The following is a 19088-nucleotide window of genomic DNA, read 5'->3' on the forward strand; positions in this document are numbered from 1 at the left end:
TCGCTGTCGTTTGACGTCATTTCCGCGCGCCACTTCCACTATAGTGTAGAGTGCGGACCGTGGCCGTGTGATCTGTTTCTGAAGTTCGGTCTTTGCGAGCCATGGAGAGTGACTTTTACCTGCGTTACTACGTGGGTCACAAGGGCAAGTTCGGTCATGAGTTCCTGGAGTTTGAGTTCCGACCTGACGGTAAGAGTGGCCTACCGCCTGCTGGGAGTGGGACCGCCCGGGGGAGGGCGGAGGAACAGCAGCCGGGCTCCCGAGTGTGGCGAAGCGAAGGAAGGGACTGAGAGCGCTGCTGTTGGCTTGTGAAAGGCGCATTCTTTTGTGGACATCACTGGTTCTTTTTGTTCATACGCTGGCGCTTCTCGGTCACTTTTTAAGAAGCCAGATTGCTTACATTTCAACAAAGACTGATTGAATCTCCATCTTAAACCGGCCTGTGTTCCACTCTGGGGACAGAGCAACGGAGATGAATTTCCCCTCTGCTGGGACATGTGTTTCAGTGCTGGAGGAAACCACAGACAATGCTCTCCTGTAGTGAGGGGTGTTCAGAAAATAGGGTCGCTTTTAGAGCGCACTTTGAAGAGTGGGTATTTGAATTAAGCCGTAATTGAAAAGGGATCAGTTTTTGAGGTGTCAAGGTCATAGAGCGACAAGGAACCAGGCATATTTCAGGTGGCCGTTGGCGTGGCTGAGGGTAATAGTGAACTCCAAGGACAGTAGTAGGAGATGATGTCAGGTAGGGGCTCCCTCCGCCTTCCTGACAAAGTGTAAACCCTTCCCACGGCCTCCAGGCAAGCGGAGGTCCTGCCTTTTCAGCCACAGCCCTGCAGTACTCTTCCCACACATTACTTTGTTTCTCCTTTGTTTCTGCCTGCAACATCTCAAACACTTTTTAGTTTTCAGTCTCTTCGCTGTGAATTCTGTCCAAAACACCAGCTTGTCTTTTCTTCGTCCCTTAACCCACACCTATGTTTTACTAGACATTTCTCTCATATCCCACCCACTGCCCAGGCTCATGCATGAAACTGCTCAGACTTTCAGCCTAAATTAGGTGTTTCTGCTCTCCAAAGCTCCCTCTGTTCTTCCTGCCACAATACCTAATACACTGGTGTTTGTTTTTCTTTTTTCTTTCTTTCTTTTTTTTTTCCCTCTCTCTTTTCTCTGTGTATCCTTGGCTGGCCTCAAACTATCTGCCAGTCGGTGCCTCCCTGTCTGGGGGGAGGAGGGGGAGGAATCCTGTTTACAACCGAGGACATCACCCTACAGAGAAGCTATCACAGGAAGAGCCTACCTGTGTTCTTATGCTACATCCTAGTAGCCTTTTGCCCGAGCTCTAGTTCGGTGCCAGGTAGTTTAAAGTGAAGCACCAGAAAGACCAGTGTCACAGCTGTGAAATGGGTTGAGAAACTGGATCGAATTTAGGCACCTTTGGTATTCTTAGTGGGCTGATGATGCTGTGTTCATGTTTTGTAGTACGTTACATTCTTTTTTTTTTTCCTTGCCCCCACAGGAAAATTGCGATATGCCAACAACAGCAATTACAAAAATGACGTCATGATCAGGAAAGAGGTATGAGCCTTGCCTTCGTTCCAGGCTAGCCTTCGGCTTTACACTGCTGCCGCTCTAGTCATTGTAGTGAAAGAGGAAGAGTAGGGAAGCCGGCGCTTACTTCTAAACAGCTAGATCATTTCTCAGATCTTTAGTTTACTTTTTCTTGTTTCTTTTCCTTTCTTTCTTTTTTCTTCTTAACAGTGCTGAATCGATAATTGTTTGAACCCTCACAGTATGCTCCGTACTGAACTTGGCTGAACTTGGTCTCTGTTTTTTTAACTGCAAATTGAGGCATAATAAAACCTACCTTCCATTCCCACGTGCTACCATAGAGTTAAATAACTTACAGTGCTTGATCCTGTTCCTAGGTCACAGACCATGAAGAGAATGTTGAGTTTGCTTCTGAAAGTGCAGGAGGACAAGGAAAAGTCTTTTAAGTGCAAGCTGATGCCTTGTGTGGCACTAGAGATTTACTTATATGTATATTCTTTAATCTTGATTATAAAAGCCCATGTGACAGACTATTCTGTCATATTTACATATAGAAAAATGATGGCCCAGATATTAAACCTGTGGCTTGCTCAGAGTTACTCCTGCTTCTGAGAGACAGAGGTGGAAGTGTGGGCCTGTCCATGGCTCAGTAAAGTTCTTATGTTTCATTCCGCTGTGATTTCTACCACATCAGTAACTTCATTTTAACCACTCTGTCATGCTTGAAAATATATCTTTAAAAATAGGATGTAGCCAGGGAGTTGGTGGCACACACCTTGAATCCCAGCACTAGGCAGGCAGAGGTAGGTGGATCTCTGAATTGGAGGCCAGCCTGGTCCACAAACAAATCTGAGACTGGACAAACGTGTAAAGAGTACATTTATCCTCTCAGTGAATTCCAAGACCTTTTCAGGTTTGGTGTGGGTGAGGACGCACTCTGTTCTTGATGGTGTCTTCATCGCTACAGCCTCCCCCAAACAACCTTCCTTCTTTACATGGCAAAGAGCTGGAAGGGAGTCAGGTGTCCCCTTGAGCCCTTTGTCCTTGTGGCTTGCTCTTGCGCTAAAGGCTGTACCTCTCACTCTTCTCACACTGGGAATTATGTTGCAGCCTAACTTGGAGGGACACAAACATTGAAACCACAGCAGAGAGATTGATGTGATCAGGATGTGCCAACAGGCAGCTGGGGAGCCAGAGTATTGTCACTGGGTACTTTTTATCCTGACCCTCCATACAGAGGTGCCAGAAATATCTTCAGGAGCGGTCGTTTTCATCTTGTGTTACTTTCTGAGTTAGAAGGTTGTTGGGGTATTGGTTAGGGTTTGGTTGAGAATGGGCCTTATAGGCTCATATATTTTAAACTTGATTTCAGGCTTATGTACATAAAAGTGTGATGGAAGAGTTAAAGAGAATTATTGATGACAGTGAAATCACCAAAGAAGATGATGCCCTGTGGCCCCCTCCTGACCGAGTAGGCCGGCAAGTAAGTGCTTTATTGACTGTGCCTTTACTTCTAACAAACAAGATAAAAACTACTGCTCTATGGGACATGGGGCGGGGGAGAGCCCTCATGAAACAGACTAGGAAGGAACACCCACGTTGTGCTGGGCATGGAACGCAGATCCTCTACAAGAGCAACCAGTGTTCTTAGCCACTGAGCCAGCTTTCCAGCCTATGTTACCATTTTGAAAACTAAAAAAATCAAGATAATTCCACTTTGACTGTTATTGTTCTACTCCATCTTGTCTAGTCCCATGTTTCTATCCTAGAGCCAGGGATGTCTTCTAAAATGTAAATTGTGCTGGGCATTGTGGCACATGTGCCACTAATCTCAGCACTTAGGAAACAGGTAGGTGTATCTCTATCTCGGCATTCTAGGCCAGCCAAAGGTACATAGTGAGACCCATCTCAAAAAAACAACAACAAAACCAACTTTTTTTCTTTCTTAAAGGAAAAGATTTGGTTTTGAGTTTGGATTTTGTTAAGGGAGTTGTTTTGTTTTGTTGGTTTGATTTAGTTTTTCAAGACACTGTTCCTCTGTATAGCCCTGGCTGTCCCAGAACTCACTCTATAAACCAGGCTGGCCTCGAACTCAGAGATCTGCATGACTCTGCCTCCCGAGTACTTGGATAAAAGGTATGTGCCTTTCAGGAATAGATTTGTAAATCTGACTTCATTAAACTTGAAATTTTCTGGGCAGTGGCAACCCACACTTTTTTGTTTTTGTTTTTCAAGACAGGGTTTCTCTGTGTAGCCTTAGCCCTCCTAGACTAACTTTGTAGATCAGGCTGCCTCAAACTGACAGAGATCCGCCCTCCTCTGCCTCCTCAGTGCTGGCAGCCTACACCTTTAATCCCAGTATGTGGGAGGCAGAGGCAGGCAGATCTCTGTGATCTGTGAGTTCAAGGACAGCCAATGCTATACAGAGAAACCCTGTCTCAACAAAACAAATCTTAAAACTTGTTTGATAAGAGACATCAAAATAAAGTTGAAGCAAGCCACTGGATGAAGATACTTAGAAAATGTATCTAACAAGGAGTTTCTATAAAAAACTATAGACCAGTAAAAATATGATAACCCAAGGTGGACAGAATGTTGCAAAGCTTATAAATAGACAGTTTATAGACTTAAATAATGGCCAGTAAACATGGAAAATATCTACAGGTGCATTTGTAACCTGCAAAAATTAGGACAACACATTTTTAAAAGCCTCACCCAGGTCTTTAAAAGGATAAGAGTTGATGCACTGTTGGCATGACTAAGTATCAATGCAGCCACATTGGAGAGCCATTTGCATAGGAACTGGCAGAACAGAAAATACTTGTGATGGGTGTGAGGACCTAACCCCAGGACTAGCACAAATGTTTAAATGTGAGCTCAGCCTCAAGACCTAGAACATTACTTTTTTAAAAAATATTTTATTTACATTGGTGTTTTGCCTCCATGTACATCTGTGCGAGGCTGTCAGATTCCCCTGGAACTGAGTTACAGACAGTTGTGAACTGCCATGTGGGTGTTGGGATTTGAACCTTGGTCCTTTGGAAGAGCAGCCAGTGCTCTTAACCACTGAGCCACCTCTCCAAGCACACCACATCATTTACAGTAACAAAACTTGGGAACTTAAGTCTGCTTCAGTAAAGAAATGGCATGTTCTAAGCATTTAAGTATTGAACAACTCAACATGAATCAATCTTAGAAAAATATTGAATGAAAATAACATATACATGTGGAATAGCCATTTATTTTAAAAGTATGCTGCTAAATCTAAAAAGCAAGTGGAAAGAATGCAGGCCAGTTCTAAGGGATGCCAGAGAATAGGGAGGGAGACAGGCATTACCTTGTGTTTCCTTTTTAAAGGATGGGGTGGGGATGGGGGAAGCCAGATGGCCCAGTAGGTAAAGGCTCTGCTGCCACATCTGGCGGCCTGAGTGCAGTCTCTATAACCCACTAAAGGTATAAGGAGAGAACTTACATAAGTTGTTCTCTGACCTCTGAGATTCATGCCTACGTGCATACATCACACACACACACACACACAAACACACATACACACACCACCACCACCACCCCAACAAATAAATATTATTTTAAAAGAGTAAAAAGGGTTGGAGAGATGGATTGATGCAAGCGTGAGGACCAGAGTTGAGATGAGCCCTTGTGTGTTTGATGAATGAACCAATACTGCCTAACTTTGATTTTGATGTTTTCAGGAGCTTGAAATCGTCATTGGGGATGAACACATTTCTTTTACAACGTCAAAAATTGGTTCCCTTATTGATGTCAACCAGTCCAAGTAAGCATCTATGACATTTATATCCAGTTGTGTCTGTCTGTTGTTGGAGATTGGAAAAAAGGTGTCAATCAAATGGGGCCAACGTAGAAAGATGTGGTGCAGACACAAATGGGCAGTGTGGTCCTCACTCACAGGGGCTCCAGGCTCCAGGCATTGCGTATCGTGGAGGGTTGGTACCAGAACCTTTGAATGTTCAATTCCCTTGTATAAAATAAGTGTCATGATTGCATAGAACCTGTGTGCTTCCCATAAATTTTAAATCATCTTTATAAAACCAAATAGCTATAATAATGTATCATTTAGGAAATAATAACAAGAGAAAACACCTGAACATACATGTGACAGTTGGAAACGCCATAAACCCAACTATATCTTCAGCTCATGGCTGAACCCACAAATGCAAGCTTATGGATTCAGGCCAGTTGTACTTTCATAGTTGCTTCTTTTACTTGTGGTGGTTCAGTTACTGCTTCTCCGTGACATGGAGGATTGCATGGTAACAACCAGCAGAGAAATGAAGTAAGGCCGAACAAATGTTAGCTGAATGAACAGCTTTCTCAGTGTTGACTGTTCAGACTAGCCCGTCCTCATCTTGGTGAAATGGATGTGAGTCTGTTTGCTGTAAAGAATCCTTAGAATTTGGTGGGCTCTTTGGTTCCCACGGTTTGAGGATTTCGGGTTATGGCCGACATTAAGTAAATGTTGGACATTTGCCTGTCTTTGGGTAGTCTCCCTGATCTTAGCTAATGATGCCATAGTGATCTTCAACTGTTGGTACTGCTTACTACTTTCCAGTTTTTTCCCAATTCGGAAAGTAATAGATGGTCACTGTAGAAAATGCAGGAAATATAGAAAAGCAGAAAGGTAAGATCTTCTATAACCTTAATAGACAACCAGTGGCAACATCGTTTTGGTTTTAGAAAGGATCTTATCATGCAGCCATGGCTGGCCTGGAACTAGCTCCGCAGGTCAGGCCAGCCTTGGACTTTGAGCAGCTTCCTGCCTCTTCTTCTGGAGTGCTGAAATACAAGCATGTGTGGCTCCCATGCCCAGCTGTTGCTAGTATCTTGACGTGTCATTTCTTAGCCTTTTTCTCCCCTTTTGGTTAGAAAATACAGAGGAGCTAAGCATGGTGGTGCATGCTTGTAATCTCAAGTACTTGGGAGGTATAGCACAGGAATTTCATTTTGAGCCATCCTGGTCTATAACAGTTTCGCCCCTCACCCCGTTCTGGGGGTGGGAGTGGGACTCTCTGTTTGTGGTGCTGGGAATTGAACATGGTTAGAGCCTTGCATGTGTTTGGCAAGTGCTCCACTACTAACCTGGATTTCCAGCTCTATATATACAGGTTTGTTTTTTGTTTTCTAAAGATTGATTGATTGATTTACTATATGTACAGTGTTCTGCACCAGACCTCATTACAAATGGTTGGGAGCCAGCATGTGGGTGCTGGGAATTGAACTTGGGACCTCTAGAAGACCAGTCAGTGCTCTTAAACCTCTGAGCCATTTCTCCAGCCCCCTATACAGGTTTGTTTGGTTTTTTTTTAATAGCACAAGAGACAAGATTTGTTTTAGAAGACATGATTTCTCCCTCCTTAATTTTGTTATTTTCACATTAAAAACAACATGCTTAAATGGCTTCATAATGCTCCATTTTAATAAGTGCCCTTTCTTCTAATAGTCATGTGCTTCCTCAAGACATCACTATTGTAAATATATTCATAAGGAACAATTTTGTAGTAATTGTGGTTATTTGGTTTTTTGCCAGGTTTGTTTTCATTTTGTTTTGTTGTTTTGTTTTTTCGAGACAGGGTTTATTTGTGTTATCTTGGCTATCCTGGACTCACTTTGTAGACCAGGCTAGCCTCTATTTGCCAGTTTTTATCTGCTTCTTAAACATTGTGGTTTTCTTTTGTATTTTAGGGATCCAGAAGGCTTGCGAGTGTTCTATTACCTTGTCCAGGACCTGAAATGTTTAGTCTTCAGTCTTATTGGATTACATTTCAAGATTAAACCAATCTAGATTAGATATTGTGGACACAGGGGGGTAGTTTTACCATAATTAGGATTTTTTTTTCTGTATATTGGGGCAACTTTTATAAACAATAAATGATGGTCTTTAATAAATGTGATAACATGTTTATTTTTGGTGGTGTTATTTTTCTAAACACCTGAAATGTGAAGTATTCTCAATATGTAACATATATTCTGTGAGAGACTTGAAAAAGGAAAGTGGGGGGGACCTAAGCAGTTCTCGTAAGAACTACCTTTTTACAGGGGAAAAGTTTAAAAGTCTGAGAGCCAGGAGATGGATCTGGCAGTGAAGGCATGTGGTCTGAATAGGAATGGCTCCTGTGGGGGCGAATGCTTGGCCACAGGAATGAATGACGCAGTTAGATGTGGGGGGAGGGGCGTCACTGGGGCAAGCTTTGAGGTCTCTTATGTGCTCAGGCTACTCCTGGTGTGGCAGTCTCCAGCTGCCCTCAGATCAGGATACAGAACTCTGAGCTCCTTCTCTAGCACCATGCCTGCCCGCACTCTCCTGCTGTGAGGATAAACTGGACTGGACTCTGAACCTGTAAGCCAGCCCCTGTTGAATGTTTTCTTTTGTAAGAGTTGTTGGGGCCATGGTGTCTCTTCACAGCAGTGGAACCCAAACTTAAGACATTGCATAAACCTGACATGACAACCACCATCCACACCCCTGGGACCTACATGGGCCAGCTAGCCTGGACTCAGCCACCCACGAACAGAAAGGGACCCTGCCTCAACAAGACGGAAAGCAAGAACTGCCTGGGAGCTTCCACCCCTGTGCTGTGCCGTGGGCGCGTGCTGCTGTCCACACAATGAGAGTTGAGAATCTCATTAGCAATAGTCAAAGGAAATCCTAGGACAGGTTTACCTCAGTTTTGCTTTAACCTCTTTGCTGCCCAGGATGGCTTTGAACTTTGGGTCAGTCAGTCTCCCAAGTGCTGGGATTAGAGGCAAGTGCCACCACATCCAGTTCAACCTATATTCTTAAAGTCCAAGGGAAACAAAACCTGCCCAGCATTCATGAGGCCTGGAATTTGATCTCTATCAAGGCAGACAAAATAATGCAATATTTGATCCTAACTGAGTCATGATAAAAAGCTGTAAAGTTGACACCATTCAATTTGAAGCCAGTCATAGTGACAGCACACCTTTAATTCCAGCACTCTGGAGGCAGAGGCAGGTGAATTTCTGTGAGTTCGGGGCCACCCAGATCTACAGAGTGAGTCCAGGACAGCCAGGGCTACACAGAGAAACCCTGTCTCCAAAAACAAAAACAGAAAATTGAACACTGGCTGTTGGGTTTATGTTTATAGTGTGTGTATAAGACTAGCCTTTACACATGCTAATCAAGAACGCCACCCAGGGGCTGGAGAGATGGCTCAGAGGTTAAGGGCACCGACTGCTCCTCCAGAGGTCCTGAGTTCAAATTCCCAGCAACCACATGGTGGCTCACAACCATCTATATAATGTGATCTGACGCCCTCTTCTGGCCTGCAGGTATATATGCAGACAGAGCACTGTATACATGATAATAAATAAATAAATCTTTAAAAAAAAATGCCACCCAGCTACATATCACAGCTAGGGAGTGTTAGCTTCTCATGCATAATATTGTACAACTCTTAGAAAGGGCTTTACTTTTTTATAACTCCTTTATTTCAGTGTGGAGGAAAACTTAAGTAGGAACTTTATCTTGTCATTACATAGACCTCATGGCTTCAGGCAACAGTTGGTTAGCTTGCACCAAAAGAAATGGGACGTGATGAGTTTAAATACACATCCTAGAGACATTCCAACCCGAGACAAGGTCCCAAATGGCCCTAAAACTTAACACTCCACTCTGCCTGCATCATGTCATTTGTATGTGGCATGTCAAGATGCCAGACTCCTGAGATATTTAGAGGCCAGTCTGGTGAAGACACAGGAGCAAGGGAGAGATGGCTCAGGGGTTAAGAGCTCTTGCAGAGGACCCCATTCCAGTTCTAGCAGCCACAGGGTTGCTCACAGTTATTTGTTACTAGGGTATCTGGCGCCCTCTTCTGGCCTCGGTGGGAGCTACATGCGTGTGGCGTACATACAAACAACCAGGCAAACACTCAACACATAAACTTTAAAAGACTAGATCATAAAGTGTCAAGTGGGACGTGTTTTCGAATGTTGATGCCCGGTTTCTGCAGTGTCGGTAAATACCTGATAGACTTAAGATGCTGGGGAAGAGCCAGCTATGTTGACCACGAGAAGGACGTGGACACGGGACCGCCCCGTGGGAAAGATCGCAGAATCAGGTCTGGCGTGTAGATCGAGTAAAGCACAGTTTAGAGAAGGATGAGCATCCCAAATCTGCGAGGCTGCACGGTAATCTGAAAAGCCTCGGAACCATAGGGTAGTAAGAAGTCGGAAAGATAACCGAGGGCCTGGAGAGGTGTGGCCGTGGTTTGGAGCCGGACTATCTTGCCTGCTTTGTGATGGCACAAATTGAGAATCAGGAATTATCTCTGGCATTAGCGACTCCACCTGTTCCAATGCACCTACCGACGAAAGCCGAACCTGGCAGGTTATGGAGGGACAAGATTAAAAAGCGCCAGCGTACACTGCTCACCAGCGCCCCGCTTCCCGCCCACCCGCACTGAGCCTGCGCGGCGGCGCCAGCCTTTTACGACGGGCCGGAAAGGAGCCGTCGCACAGGCCTAACGTGGACAAGACAGCTATGGGGGTAAGGGGAGGCGATTCCCCACCGGGGCGTCCGGAAGCCGAGTTAGGGGTGGGACGATGGTGGCGAGGACTTGAGAGTCGCAAGCTCAGGCCAAGAGGGAGTGAAGGGAGTAGGCTCGCTTGGAGGCCCGGGACTCTGGGCTTGAGGCGGGAGGGTGGAGTGGGGCGTGGCCCGCTCTGGGCAGGCGCGGCCATGCTTTCAACCTGTCCCGCCCTCTTCGCAGAAAATCGCGCTGCAGCTCAAAGCCACGCTGGAGAACGTCACCAACCTTCGGCCAGTCGGCGAGGACTTCCGGTGGTACCTGAAGGTGCGGCGGAAGGCGGATCTCTCCTTGGGAAGGGAGGAGGAGCATCGGGAGGCAGTGGGCGTCTTGGGGTTCGGGGACCCAGCCGCGAATTTAGTATTAAACTGGGAACTTTTCTATTCTGCTGGGTCCGAGGTAGTTAACCAGGCATAAATTTTTGTTGTTGTTGATTAAGCATTAGTCTAATGTAAACTAGGCTGGCCTTGCGCTCTTTATGTAGCGGAGGATGACTTGAAACTCTTGCCTTCACCTTCCGTGTGCTAGGATTACAGATGTGCATCCTCCTTACACTGTGGAACTTTTCCCTTCAGTTCCAGGGCACTATCCCAATCTAGGGCCGAACGCTAGCACACTTCGAGCTGGTTTATAGACAGCCACCGAACAAAATGTTATGTGACGCTACCTTTTGATTAATTAATAAGGTGAATAAATTCACCTTGTTTTATTTGATGACTTTACGCACGGTGAAAGTTAGCCACCCTTCGTCCTCATACAGTACTGGTAAACCCGGTAGGTTCTCGGTCCATATGGTCTGTAGAAGTCCACACAGTATGAGGCGCTTAATTGTCCGAAATTCTGCCTTACTCTATTAGTCTATTACAGTGACCAGCCAAAGCCTTGTTTTTCAGGAAGCCATAACTGATCGACTTTATTTCCACCCCCCAGTAGTAGATAAATGCTCTGTCATTGCACCCACAGCTCCTATTTCCATATGTTTTGGGACACGAGTTCCAGGGTTTATTTGAAGAATGAACTTCCTTGACTTGAAGAAACACAGAATAATGGAAACAGAAAAGAGTAACAAAAAGATGGATGCTTAACCCCTGTGCTCTTAGGACCCTAAGCACAAAGCTCCTGAGTAGGTAGCATTGCTGAGGGCCTGTGACTTGCATTTCCCCAGGCAAATGGCCCAGATTTTACAGGAAGAAAGAGGTGACAGTATCAGAAATAGCTTGTTCCTTGCCTGGAGATAAGTCTGCTTATGTCCTCAGTGGGGCTGTTGCAGGATGAGGTAGGAATCACCTAGAAGCTCCGCTGGCTTTATTAGGCATAGTGGCAGTCACTCGTAATCCCAGCACTGCGAAAATGGAAGCAAGAAGATCTCGGGTTCAAAATCAGTTTGGGGGGGTGGGGCTGGAGAGATGGCTCAGTGGTTAAGAGCACTGACTGCGCTTCCAGAGGTCCTGAGTTCAATTCCCAGCAACCACATGGTGGCTCACAACCATCTATAACATGATCTGATCATACTGTATACATAATAAATAAATCTTTAAAAAAAATCAGTTTGGGCTGTGGAGTGGGATCCTATCTGAAATAACTAAATGGAGGCGGCGTGGGGTTAGGAGCCCGCTTTGCACTATACTTCCCTTTCCCGTAGTGTCTTTCCGTTAAGCCAGCTGCTCAGCTAATACTCTTTTTTTTTTTCTCCTCCAAGATGAAATGTGGCAACTGTGGTGAGATTTCAGAGAAGTGGCAATATATCCGGCTGATGGTAAGAGTCCCTGCCACATCCACACACACACTCCTGGGCAGGGCCTTGGGGAAGCTGGTCCTCACCTCTTTCCTTTGAACATTTTGGGGAGGTAGGGGGGGGGGGGTTGAGGGAACAGGCACCGATGTGATCAGCCCTGGGAACAACAGGCATCTTTGGGATATGAGGCAGAGTTCAAAATCAAGAGGGACCTTTTTTTTGTCATCCACAAGAAGACTCCTTAGGATTCTGCCCCACCCCCACCCCCACCCCAGGGATGCTGGGAGGATTGAATCGGGCTTTGCACATCCTAACATGCTCTATCACTGAGCTATCCCCAACCCTCTCGTCACTTGTCAGCAAGTGACTCACTTCTTCTGTGGGGCTTGGTTTGTTTCACTAGATAGTACGTGGTGGAGTGAGATCTCTCTGGGACCCTTGCACCTAGCTGTTACGTGACTAGAGACTCTGCTTTCTTCTTGTCAGGACAGTGTGGCGCTGAAAGGAGGCCGAGGCAGTGCCTCCATGGTCCAGAAATGCAAGCTGTGTGCACGGGAAAACTCCATTGGTAGGTCAGACAGTGACTGCCAGGCTCTTCCGGGCTGACCGGAAGCAGGCTCGTGTTGTGCAGGGGTGGACTTGGGTGTGGAGCGCTGAAACCTGTGCAGCTCGCCCTCCTCCCCAGGCCATGCCTGGGCTCCTGGGTGGAACCTGAGTATAGATTCAAGTCAACTTTCCCTTTTTGTATTTCAGAAATTTTGAGCAGTACCATCAAGTCTTACAACGTAAGTTTCCTGCTGTAGTGACAGGGATGGAGGCGGGGGTTAAATTTGAACCTGTGACTAGGAGTCGGTTCAAGAGCAGCTGTATCAGAGCGGCCTGCCACTGTGCATTTCCCCACGTACCAACTCTTGGTTTTGTTTGAGACTAGTTCTCACTAGGTAGGCCAGGCTTAGCTCGAACCCATCCTCTTCCTGTCTCAGCCTTCCGAATGCTGAGACTCCATGGCCCTGACAGCGTGCCCTCTGGCTTGCTTACTATTTAATGTACTTAGCGTAGCTGTTCATTTGCTCAGTCCACTCTTTGTCCACCACACATTGGCTGACACTGCAGTGGATTGAAAACCGGGACGTGGTGCCTGGTAGCCACTGAGTCCAGGGGTGAAGTAGGCATGGATTCCGTGGCTTCCCGCCACCCCACACCCCCAACCCTTCTCGCCACATGGTGGATGGTCAGCAAAAGGCCGTGGCATGCTTACTGGGACCGTACGGATGGTCTGGGCCCCATGTAGCCTAACTTTCTTGTCGTCTTGGTGTTGATCATTCACCATTCATTGAGTGCAGCGTTAGGGCCTGTGCTTGGCTCTCTGTACGTGACCCAGACTCTTACAGTGGACATGTAGGTTTTCCTCAGCTCTGTTGACATGCAGGAAGGCTGACCCAAGGGTCCTTACTCTTCTGCAGAATCTGTGTCTACAGAAGGTCCTACTGGGAGCAGTGCCTACGGCAGCTGCTTTTTAAAAGGGCTAAGTTGTTCTGGGTGCTGTTCGAGGCTCACAGGTACAGTAAGGGCCCACAGGGTAGGAAGGACAGAGGGCATGGTGTCTCCTCAGGGCCCACCGGGCCTGCCTCCTCAGTACACTTCCTTCCTAGGCTGAAGACAATGAGAAGTTCAAGACAATAGTAGAGTTTGAGTGTCGGGGCCTTGAACCAGTTGACTTCCAGCCCCAGGTATGTATTTGTAAGAGGACTCTAGGGTGGGAATGAAGGGACAGAATTTTGCTTCTTACAGAGACTACAAATGAGAACTCTCTACTCTGCTTTTCCCTTCGGTGTCCTAGCGCTAAGCTACACACAATGCAGGAATTCTACGAATGATGCTTGTCACTTATTGAATCCTACTGTATGCCGTGCCCCACGCCTGTCACCTTCACATGGTACTTTATTTCATGCTTACCATAACCCTGTGGAGTAATTTAACGTTTAGACAAGGGAACCTCAGAGATGTGCAGCTAGCCAGACCCTCACAGTTAGTGAGCAGAGGCTGTAATTTGAACCCAGGTCTGTCTGATTCTTACAGTCAGTGTTCATCCTTTTATTTGTGCATTTTTACCTCATAGTAAACCTGTGGGGTATGTTAGAAAAGATGGTACTGGCATCCCCACTTCATAACAAAAATCTTCAGCCACGGGCTAGAGAGATGGCTCAGAGGTTAAGAGCACTGGCTGCTCTTCCAACGGTCCTGAGTTCAATTCCCAGCAACCATATGGTGGCTCACAGCCATCTATAATGAGATCTGGTGCCCTCTTCTGGCATGCAGGTGTATATGCTGGCAGAACACTGTATACCTAATAAATAAATTTAAAGAGAAAAGAAAAACAAACAAAAAATAATCTTCAGCTACACAGAGAGTTTAAGGCCAGCTTGGGATGCATGAGCTCTGTCTCAAAAAACAAAAAACAAAAAAAAAAAAACCCCTAGGTTCAGAGCAAGACACAGTGGTGCCCACCTTTAATCCCAGCACTCAGAAAAGCTGAGGCAGGTGGATTTCTGTAAATTCAAAAACAGCCTGATCTACATAGTGAGTTCCAGGACAGCCAGGGCTATGTAGAAAAATCCTGTCTCAAAAAAAACCAAAACAACAGAGCCAGGCGTGGTGGCACTCGAGAAGCAGAGGCAGGCAGATCTCTATGAGTTCGAGGTCAGCCTGGTCTACAAAGTGAGTCCAGGACAGCCAGGGCTACACAGAGAAACCCTGTCTCAAAAAAACAAAACAAAACAAAACAACAACAACACACACAAACAAAACACAACATAAAGGTTCAGAGAGAGGAGTGGAGTATATACCTAGGTCTTTAACAAACAGCATGATGGGAGAATTGGCCCCACTCTTGCCTTTGTGCCTGGTTAGTTTTTGTTAACAAGCTAGAGTCACCTCACCTGAGTAGGGAGCCTCAACTGAAGAACTGTCCCAATTGCTAATTGAGGTGGCCTGGAGAATATAAGAAAAACAGCTGCGGCTGGGCATGGTCACACACCTTTAATCCCAGCACTTGGTGTGCAGAGGCAGGTGGATCACTGTGAGCTCAAAAGCAGCCTGGTTTACATAGTAAGTTCCAGGTCAACCAGAGCTACATAGTGTACATAGTGAGACCCTGTCTCCAAAAGGAAGAGGGGGAGCAGGGGAAGGAAGGAGAAAAAAGGAAAAGAGAAAAAGAAAGAAAAGTATCTGAGCAAGCCAGGCTGCACTCCTCCTAGGAGGCCTCCGCTTTATAGTTCCTGTCTCTAGGGTCCTGCCGTGGCTTCCCCAGATGGTGGGCTGTAAGCAAAGTAAAGCCTTGCTCTCCCGAGTTGCTTTTGGGCCATGAGCTTATCACAGCAACAGAAAGGAAGCAAGGCAGTCTTCTGAGCCATGGTTGTAATTTAGAGATGCCACAGCAGTGCTGGGTAACTTGGAAACTCAAGTTTTTCAGGAGCAGCTGAGTCATCGTGAAGGCTTTACTCGTAAGACCAGCCCTGGGCCAGTCTTCACAGGCACCGTCTTCCCCAGCCTCACTGCCGCATCCCTGTCCCCTGCAGGCTGGGTTTGCTGCTGAAGGTGTGGAGTCAGGGACAGTCTTCAGTGACATTAATCTACAAGAAAAGGTGAGACTTGGGGATCCTGCATGGTGTGTTGTGGTGCCTGGTGGGATTTGTCCTTTTGGTGAGCAGGGCTTATCAGAGGAGAGCTAGCGCCATATTGTTGTGCTTTTTGTTGGCGATTCTGCCATTTGAATGGCTCGAAGTGTAGTGCTAAGGAGCTGTTGGCGGGGTCCCCAGCAGGTCAGGGTTCCCAGTAGGAAATGTGGAGTCGGCAGTAAGAAGACACACACAGATGTACTGTGTTAAAACAAGCGCGTATTTTCTCCTGTTATCCCTTACATGCTACTCAGAAATCTCCTCATAATCATAAGCCACATATTTCAAAAAAGAAGTTTGCTCAGAAGCCCACAGGTGGTTAAACATCTTCCTCCCTGTATTTCCTCCCATAATTACATCTTTACTCAAAAGGAATAATTCTTTTATTACTGATTAACAAAGTTCATGCAAGTCAAGTAGATTTCAGCCATTTTTCTTGTGGTGATGACACAGTTGGTGGTTATAGAGTGGCAGACTTTTGTTCTTGTTTTATTCTACAAGACCTTGCTCAGCTGGCCTAGTGAACCGTCGTCTGCTCTCCTCTCCCACTCACAATAGGGTCATTTATTTTCCTCTTACCACTCTGTTTTCTTGAGATCCATACCAAAACCCTGCAATTAGGTCTATAATCTACATGACCAGGAGACTCTACAGGAACATAATTGCTTTCTTTGATCACCAGCCTGTCTCTCTAGACAAGACCTGTGGGCTAGCAATGCTGAAACTTCACTGTTGAGAAAGTCTTGTGTCCAGCTAGGGAAAAGTATTTCTAGTCTACAGAGTGTGCTCTGTATCCCTCATTAGAAGATCTAGCCGAAGGCTGGGTACAGTGTTGCACGCCTGTAATCCCAGCCCTCAGGAGGCAGAAACAGGCAGATCGCTGTGAGCTCAAAGCCAGCCTGGTCTACAAAGCAAGTCCAGGATAGCCAGGGCTACGCAGAGAAATCCTGTCTTGAAAAACCGAAAAAAAGAAAAAAGAAAGAAAGAGAAAAGAAAAAAGAAGAAAAATTAGAAGAAGCCCTAGCCACTGGTGTCCTTAAACTTTTCTCAAAAAGCTCAACTGAATCATGAATCTGTCTAAACAGCATTGCCCTGGGTAAAGCTTCGCTCTCATTATGTACTGCAGGTAAATTGCCCAGAGCACAGTGGGAGTCCCCCACAAAATAGTCGACCATGCTCAGTACAGGAGAACATGAGAGCACCCAGGCCTAGCAGCAGTGAGGGGCATTCTGGGCACAATCTCCCCAGGGCTTTGCCTCTCCAAGGGTTGCTCATTGCAGCTCTGCTAACCAGTGAACTGTACTTCATAAGACACACACGCACGCACGCACGCACGCACGCACTTCACCAGCTGATGAGCAGATGCTTGTGAGACGCTAACCCGCTTCCCCAGGCGGCAGCAGCTGAATGTTTGCAGTGATCACCTGTAGTCCTGATGGGTTACAGCCCTGCAGACAGGCAAGTCTTTGCTCCAGCTGTGAAGGAAGGCCACCAGCCCGTTCTATTGCCCCACCTCGTGCTGGTTTCCATGTGCTTCATTTCACTAAACCTCACTCTCAAGTCCCGTGTCTCCCTTTTATAATAAAGGGCAGGACACCGGCTTGGGGAAGTGGCATCACTTGCCTGGTTACCAGACAAGAGAGGGATTTCAGGCCTGTGTTGTCTGCTCTGTTAAGGGTTCATGACTAGCTGAGTCAGAGCCTGCAATTGGCTTTGCAACTTTCCGTGTCAGTGAGCTGTCCTCACTGTTCTGTTCTGCCTTGAGAGGCTAATGCTGCCTTCTTATCTCATAGGACTGGACAGACTATGATGAAAAGGCTCAGGAGTCTGTGGGGATCTTCGAGGTCACCCATCAGTTCGTGAAGTGCTGAACTTCCTGCAAACTTGCCCATAAGAACTAAGAAGAGACAGAGTGCCCTGGGCAGCAGTTCCCATGGAGCCCTCTCATCTCACAGCTCACAGCTCACAGCTCCTAGGACCTGTACCAAGCCCTCACGGTCTGCATGCTGGGGTTTGTCACGGTTCTAAGTCCCACCAATAAAGCCCGTGTGGGTGGCACGGCGGTCTGTGAAGGGAGTCTGAGCAGTGCTCCCTCCACAAATAAGCATGGACTCTGGAGGCCTTTGCTTTCTAATTCCTACTCTGTACCTGACCCAATGTGCAAAATACACAGGCGCACACAGCTTACATCAAGGCTCTCCAGCTCTTGGGAAACAGGCAGGTCAACCTACAGGATTAAAGGCCTGAAGGCCAAGTGCACAAAGGGCAGAGAAGCCAATGGCGTGATGCTGGGAACCCAGCTGCTCCAAACTAAAACACTCCCTGCTCACCATGGCCCTCCAGAAACCCAGGCATCTCTGCTAGCTCCTCCTCACACATCCCTGACCTCGCTCCAGAGACCAGCAGCCCACTGCTGGCACTTACCATCTACTCCACAAACTTCCCGGCTGATGGCCAGTCTCTGTTCACTTGCTGTGATGGAGTACTTCCTGGCAGAGTTAAGATGAGAGTTCTGTGTCCCCTCAAGTTCCCCTTGCTGGTCCCAGCTTAGCCCTTGTTCTGCTTCCAGACAACGCTTTGGAGTGAACACAGCAGTCATGGGCTGCTATGTCTGGTGGAACCAAAGCTCCCCGTCCACACGAGCTGTTGAGTGCAGTACTAGGCAGGCAAGGAGGATGCTTTGCCTTCATATCTGGGAACCAACCATTTGGAAAACCTGTTTCCATAGACTGTATTTCTCTAATATTCTACTGGACAAAAAAAAAAAAGATTTTGTTTTTTACTTATGTATACTTGTGTGTATTTAGGTGTAGGTATGTGTGTGTGAGTGCCAGTACCTTCATAGACCAAAAGAGGATGTCCTGCCCCTTAGAGCAGGAGTTACAGGCTATTGTGACCACCCAGTGTGTGTCCTAGGGACCAGTTCAGGTCTTCTGCAAGAGCAGTGTGTGTTCTTGACTGCTGAGCCATCTATCCCTCTAGTCCATATTTTCCCACCTCTGGGAGTAGAAGAGGCACGCCATCCCCAGGCTGGCTGAGAGGGCCTAACAAGGGTGCTGGCCCGCTAGCCTATCTGAGAGTGGGAGGGAGGTGCCTACTTTGCCTCCCTTCAAGGCTGGCAGCCATGTCATGTATACAAAGGCCCCTGTGTTCCCGGCTTCCTGAGTGCTTCTACACCTGACAGAGCAGAACTTCTATCCTCCCTCACTCCCTAGAGGCAGACTCTCCCCCACTAGGCCCAAGCCGCAGTCTACTCGGGAGGCAAGCAGGTAGCCCTGGACTGGGCAAGTAGCCTTTGTTTCTAGTCTCTATAGTCAGTGTGTTAAGTTCATGAAATTAAAGACTCATGGTTCAAAAAGACTGGGGAGCCAGTAGTCATGAAGAAGTAAAGGGAAATTGAAATAGACTATGCAGATATTCAATACCTATTTAACCAAAAAGCAGCAAAGAAACTTAGCAGTCCAAGACTTAGGGGAAAACCAAAAGCAAGTGTTGCGTTTAGTGTGTGATGAATGCTCAGGTGTGCCACTCAGGTCTGCGTGGAAG

At 46.7% G+C, this 19088-nt stretch overlaps 2 protein-coding genes across 3 annotated transcripts; both read left to right on the top strand.

The window, feature by feature from the left end:
- On the top strand, window positions 1–7486 carry MAGOH (mago homolog, exon junction complex subunit). The gene is made up of 5 exons (XM_084784583.1): window positions 1–189; window positions 1517–1575; window positions 2921–3031; window positions 5259–5341; window positions 7267–7486. Exons 1-5 carry the CDS (start codon window positions 102–104, stop codon window positions 7364–7366), a joined length of 441 nt encoding a protein of 146 aa, XP_084640709.1. The 5' UTR covers window positions 1–101; the 3' UTR covers window positions 7367–7486.
- A 2497-nt stretch (window positions 7487–9983) lies between these two features.
- Window positions 9984–17653, top strand: CZIB (CXXC motif containing zinc binding protein). Of its 2 annotated transcripts, XM_084784579.1 has the most exons (8): window positions 9984–10090; window positions 10314–10397; window positions 11830–11886; window positions 12352–12433; window positions 12619–12650; window positions 13518–13595; window positions 15444–15509; window positions 17336–17653. In XM_084784579.1, the coding sequence occupies exons 1-8, from the start codon at window positions 10085–10087 to the stop codon at window positions 17411–17413; spliced, it is 483 nt and encodes a 160-aa protein (XP_084640705.1). In that variant the 5' UTR covers window positions 9984–10084; the 3' UTR covers window positions 17414–17653. The 2 variants fall into 2 exon arrangements, with proteins under 2 accessions (XP_084640705.1, XP_084640706.1); XM_084784580.1 differs by lacking the exons at window positions 9984–10090; window positions 10314–10397 and adding an exon at window positions 10408–10529.
- The last annotated feature ends 1435 nt before the right edge of the window (window positions 17654–19088 follow it).

This window comes from Acomys minous (genome assembly GCF_964271855.1).
Source record: "Acomys minous genome assembly, chromosome: 6".
Classification (NCBI taxonomy): domain Eukaryota; kingdom Metazoa; phylum Chordata; class Mammalia; order Rodentia; family Muridae; genus Acomys; species Acomys minous.

Bases quoted from the DNA above. Each gene is read 5' to 3' on its own strand.
- MAGOH (XM_084784583.1), top strand. From the start codon at position 102: ATGGAGAGTGACTTTTACCTGCGTTACTACGTGGGTCACAAGGGCAAG. The intron at 1,576-2,920 runs GTATGAGCCTTG...ACTTGATTTCAG, and splicing joins ACGTCATGATCAGGAAAGAG to GCTTATGTACATAAAAGTGT. The intron at 5,342-7,266 runs GTAAGCATCTAT...TTTGTATTTTAG, and splicing joins ATTGATGTCAACCAGTCCAA to GGATCCAGAAGGCTTGCGAG.
- CZIB (XM_084784579.1), top strand. The intron at 12,434-12,618 runs GTAGGTCAGACA...TTTGTATTTCAG, and splicing joins TGCACGGGAAAACTCCATTG to AAATTTTGAGCAGTACCATC. The intron at 13,596-15,443 runs GTATGTATTTGT...TGTCCCCTGCAG, and splicing joins CAGTTGACTTCCAGCCCCAG to GCTGGGTTTGCTGCTGAAGG.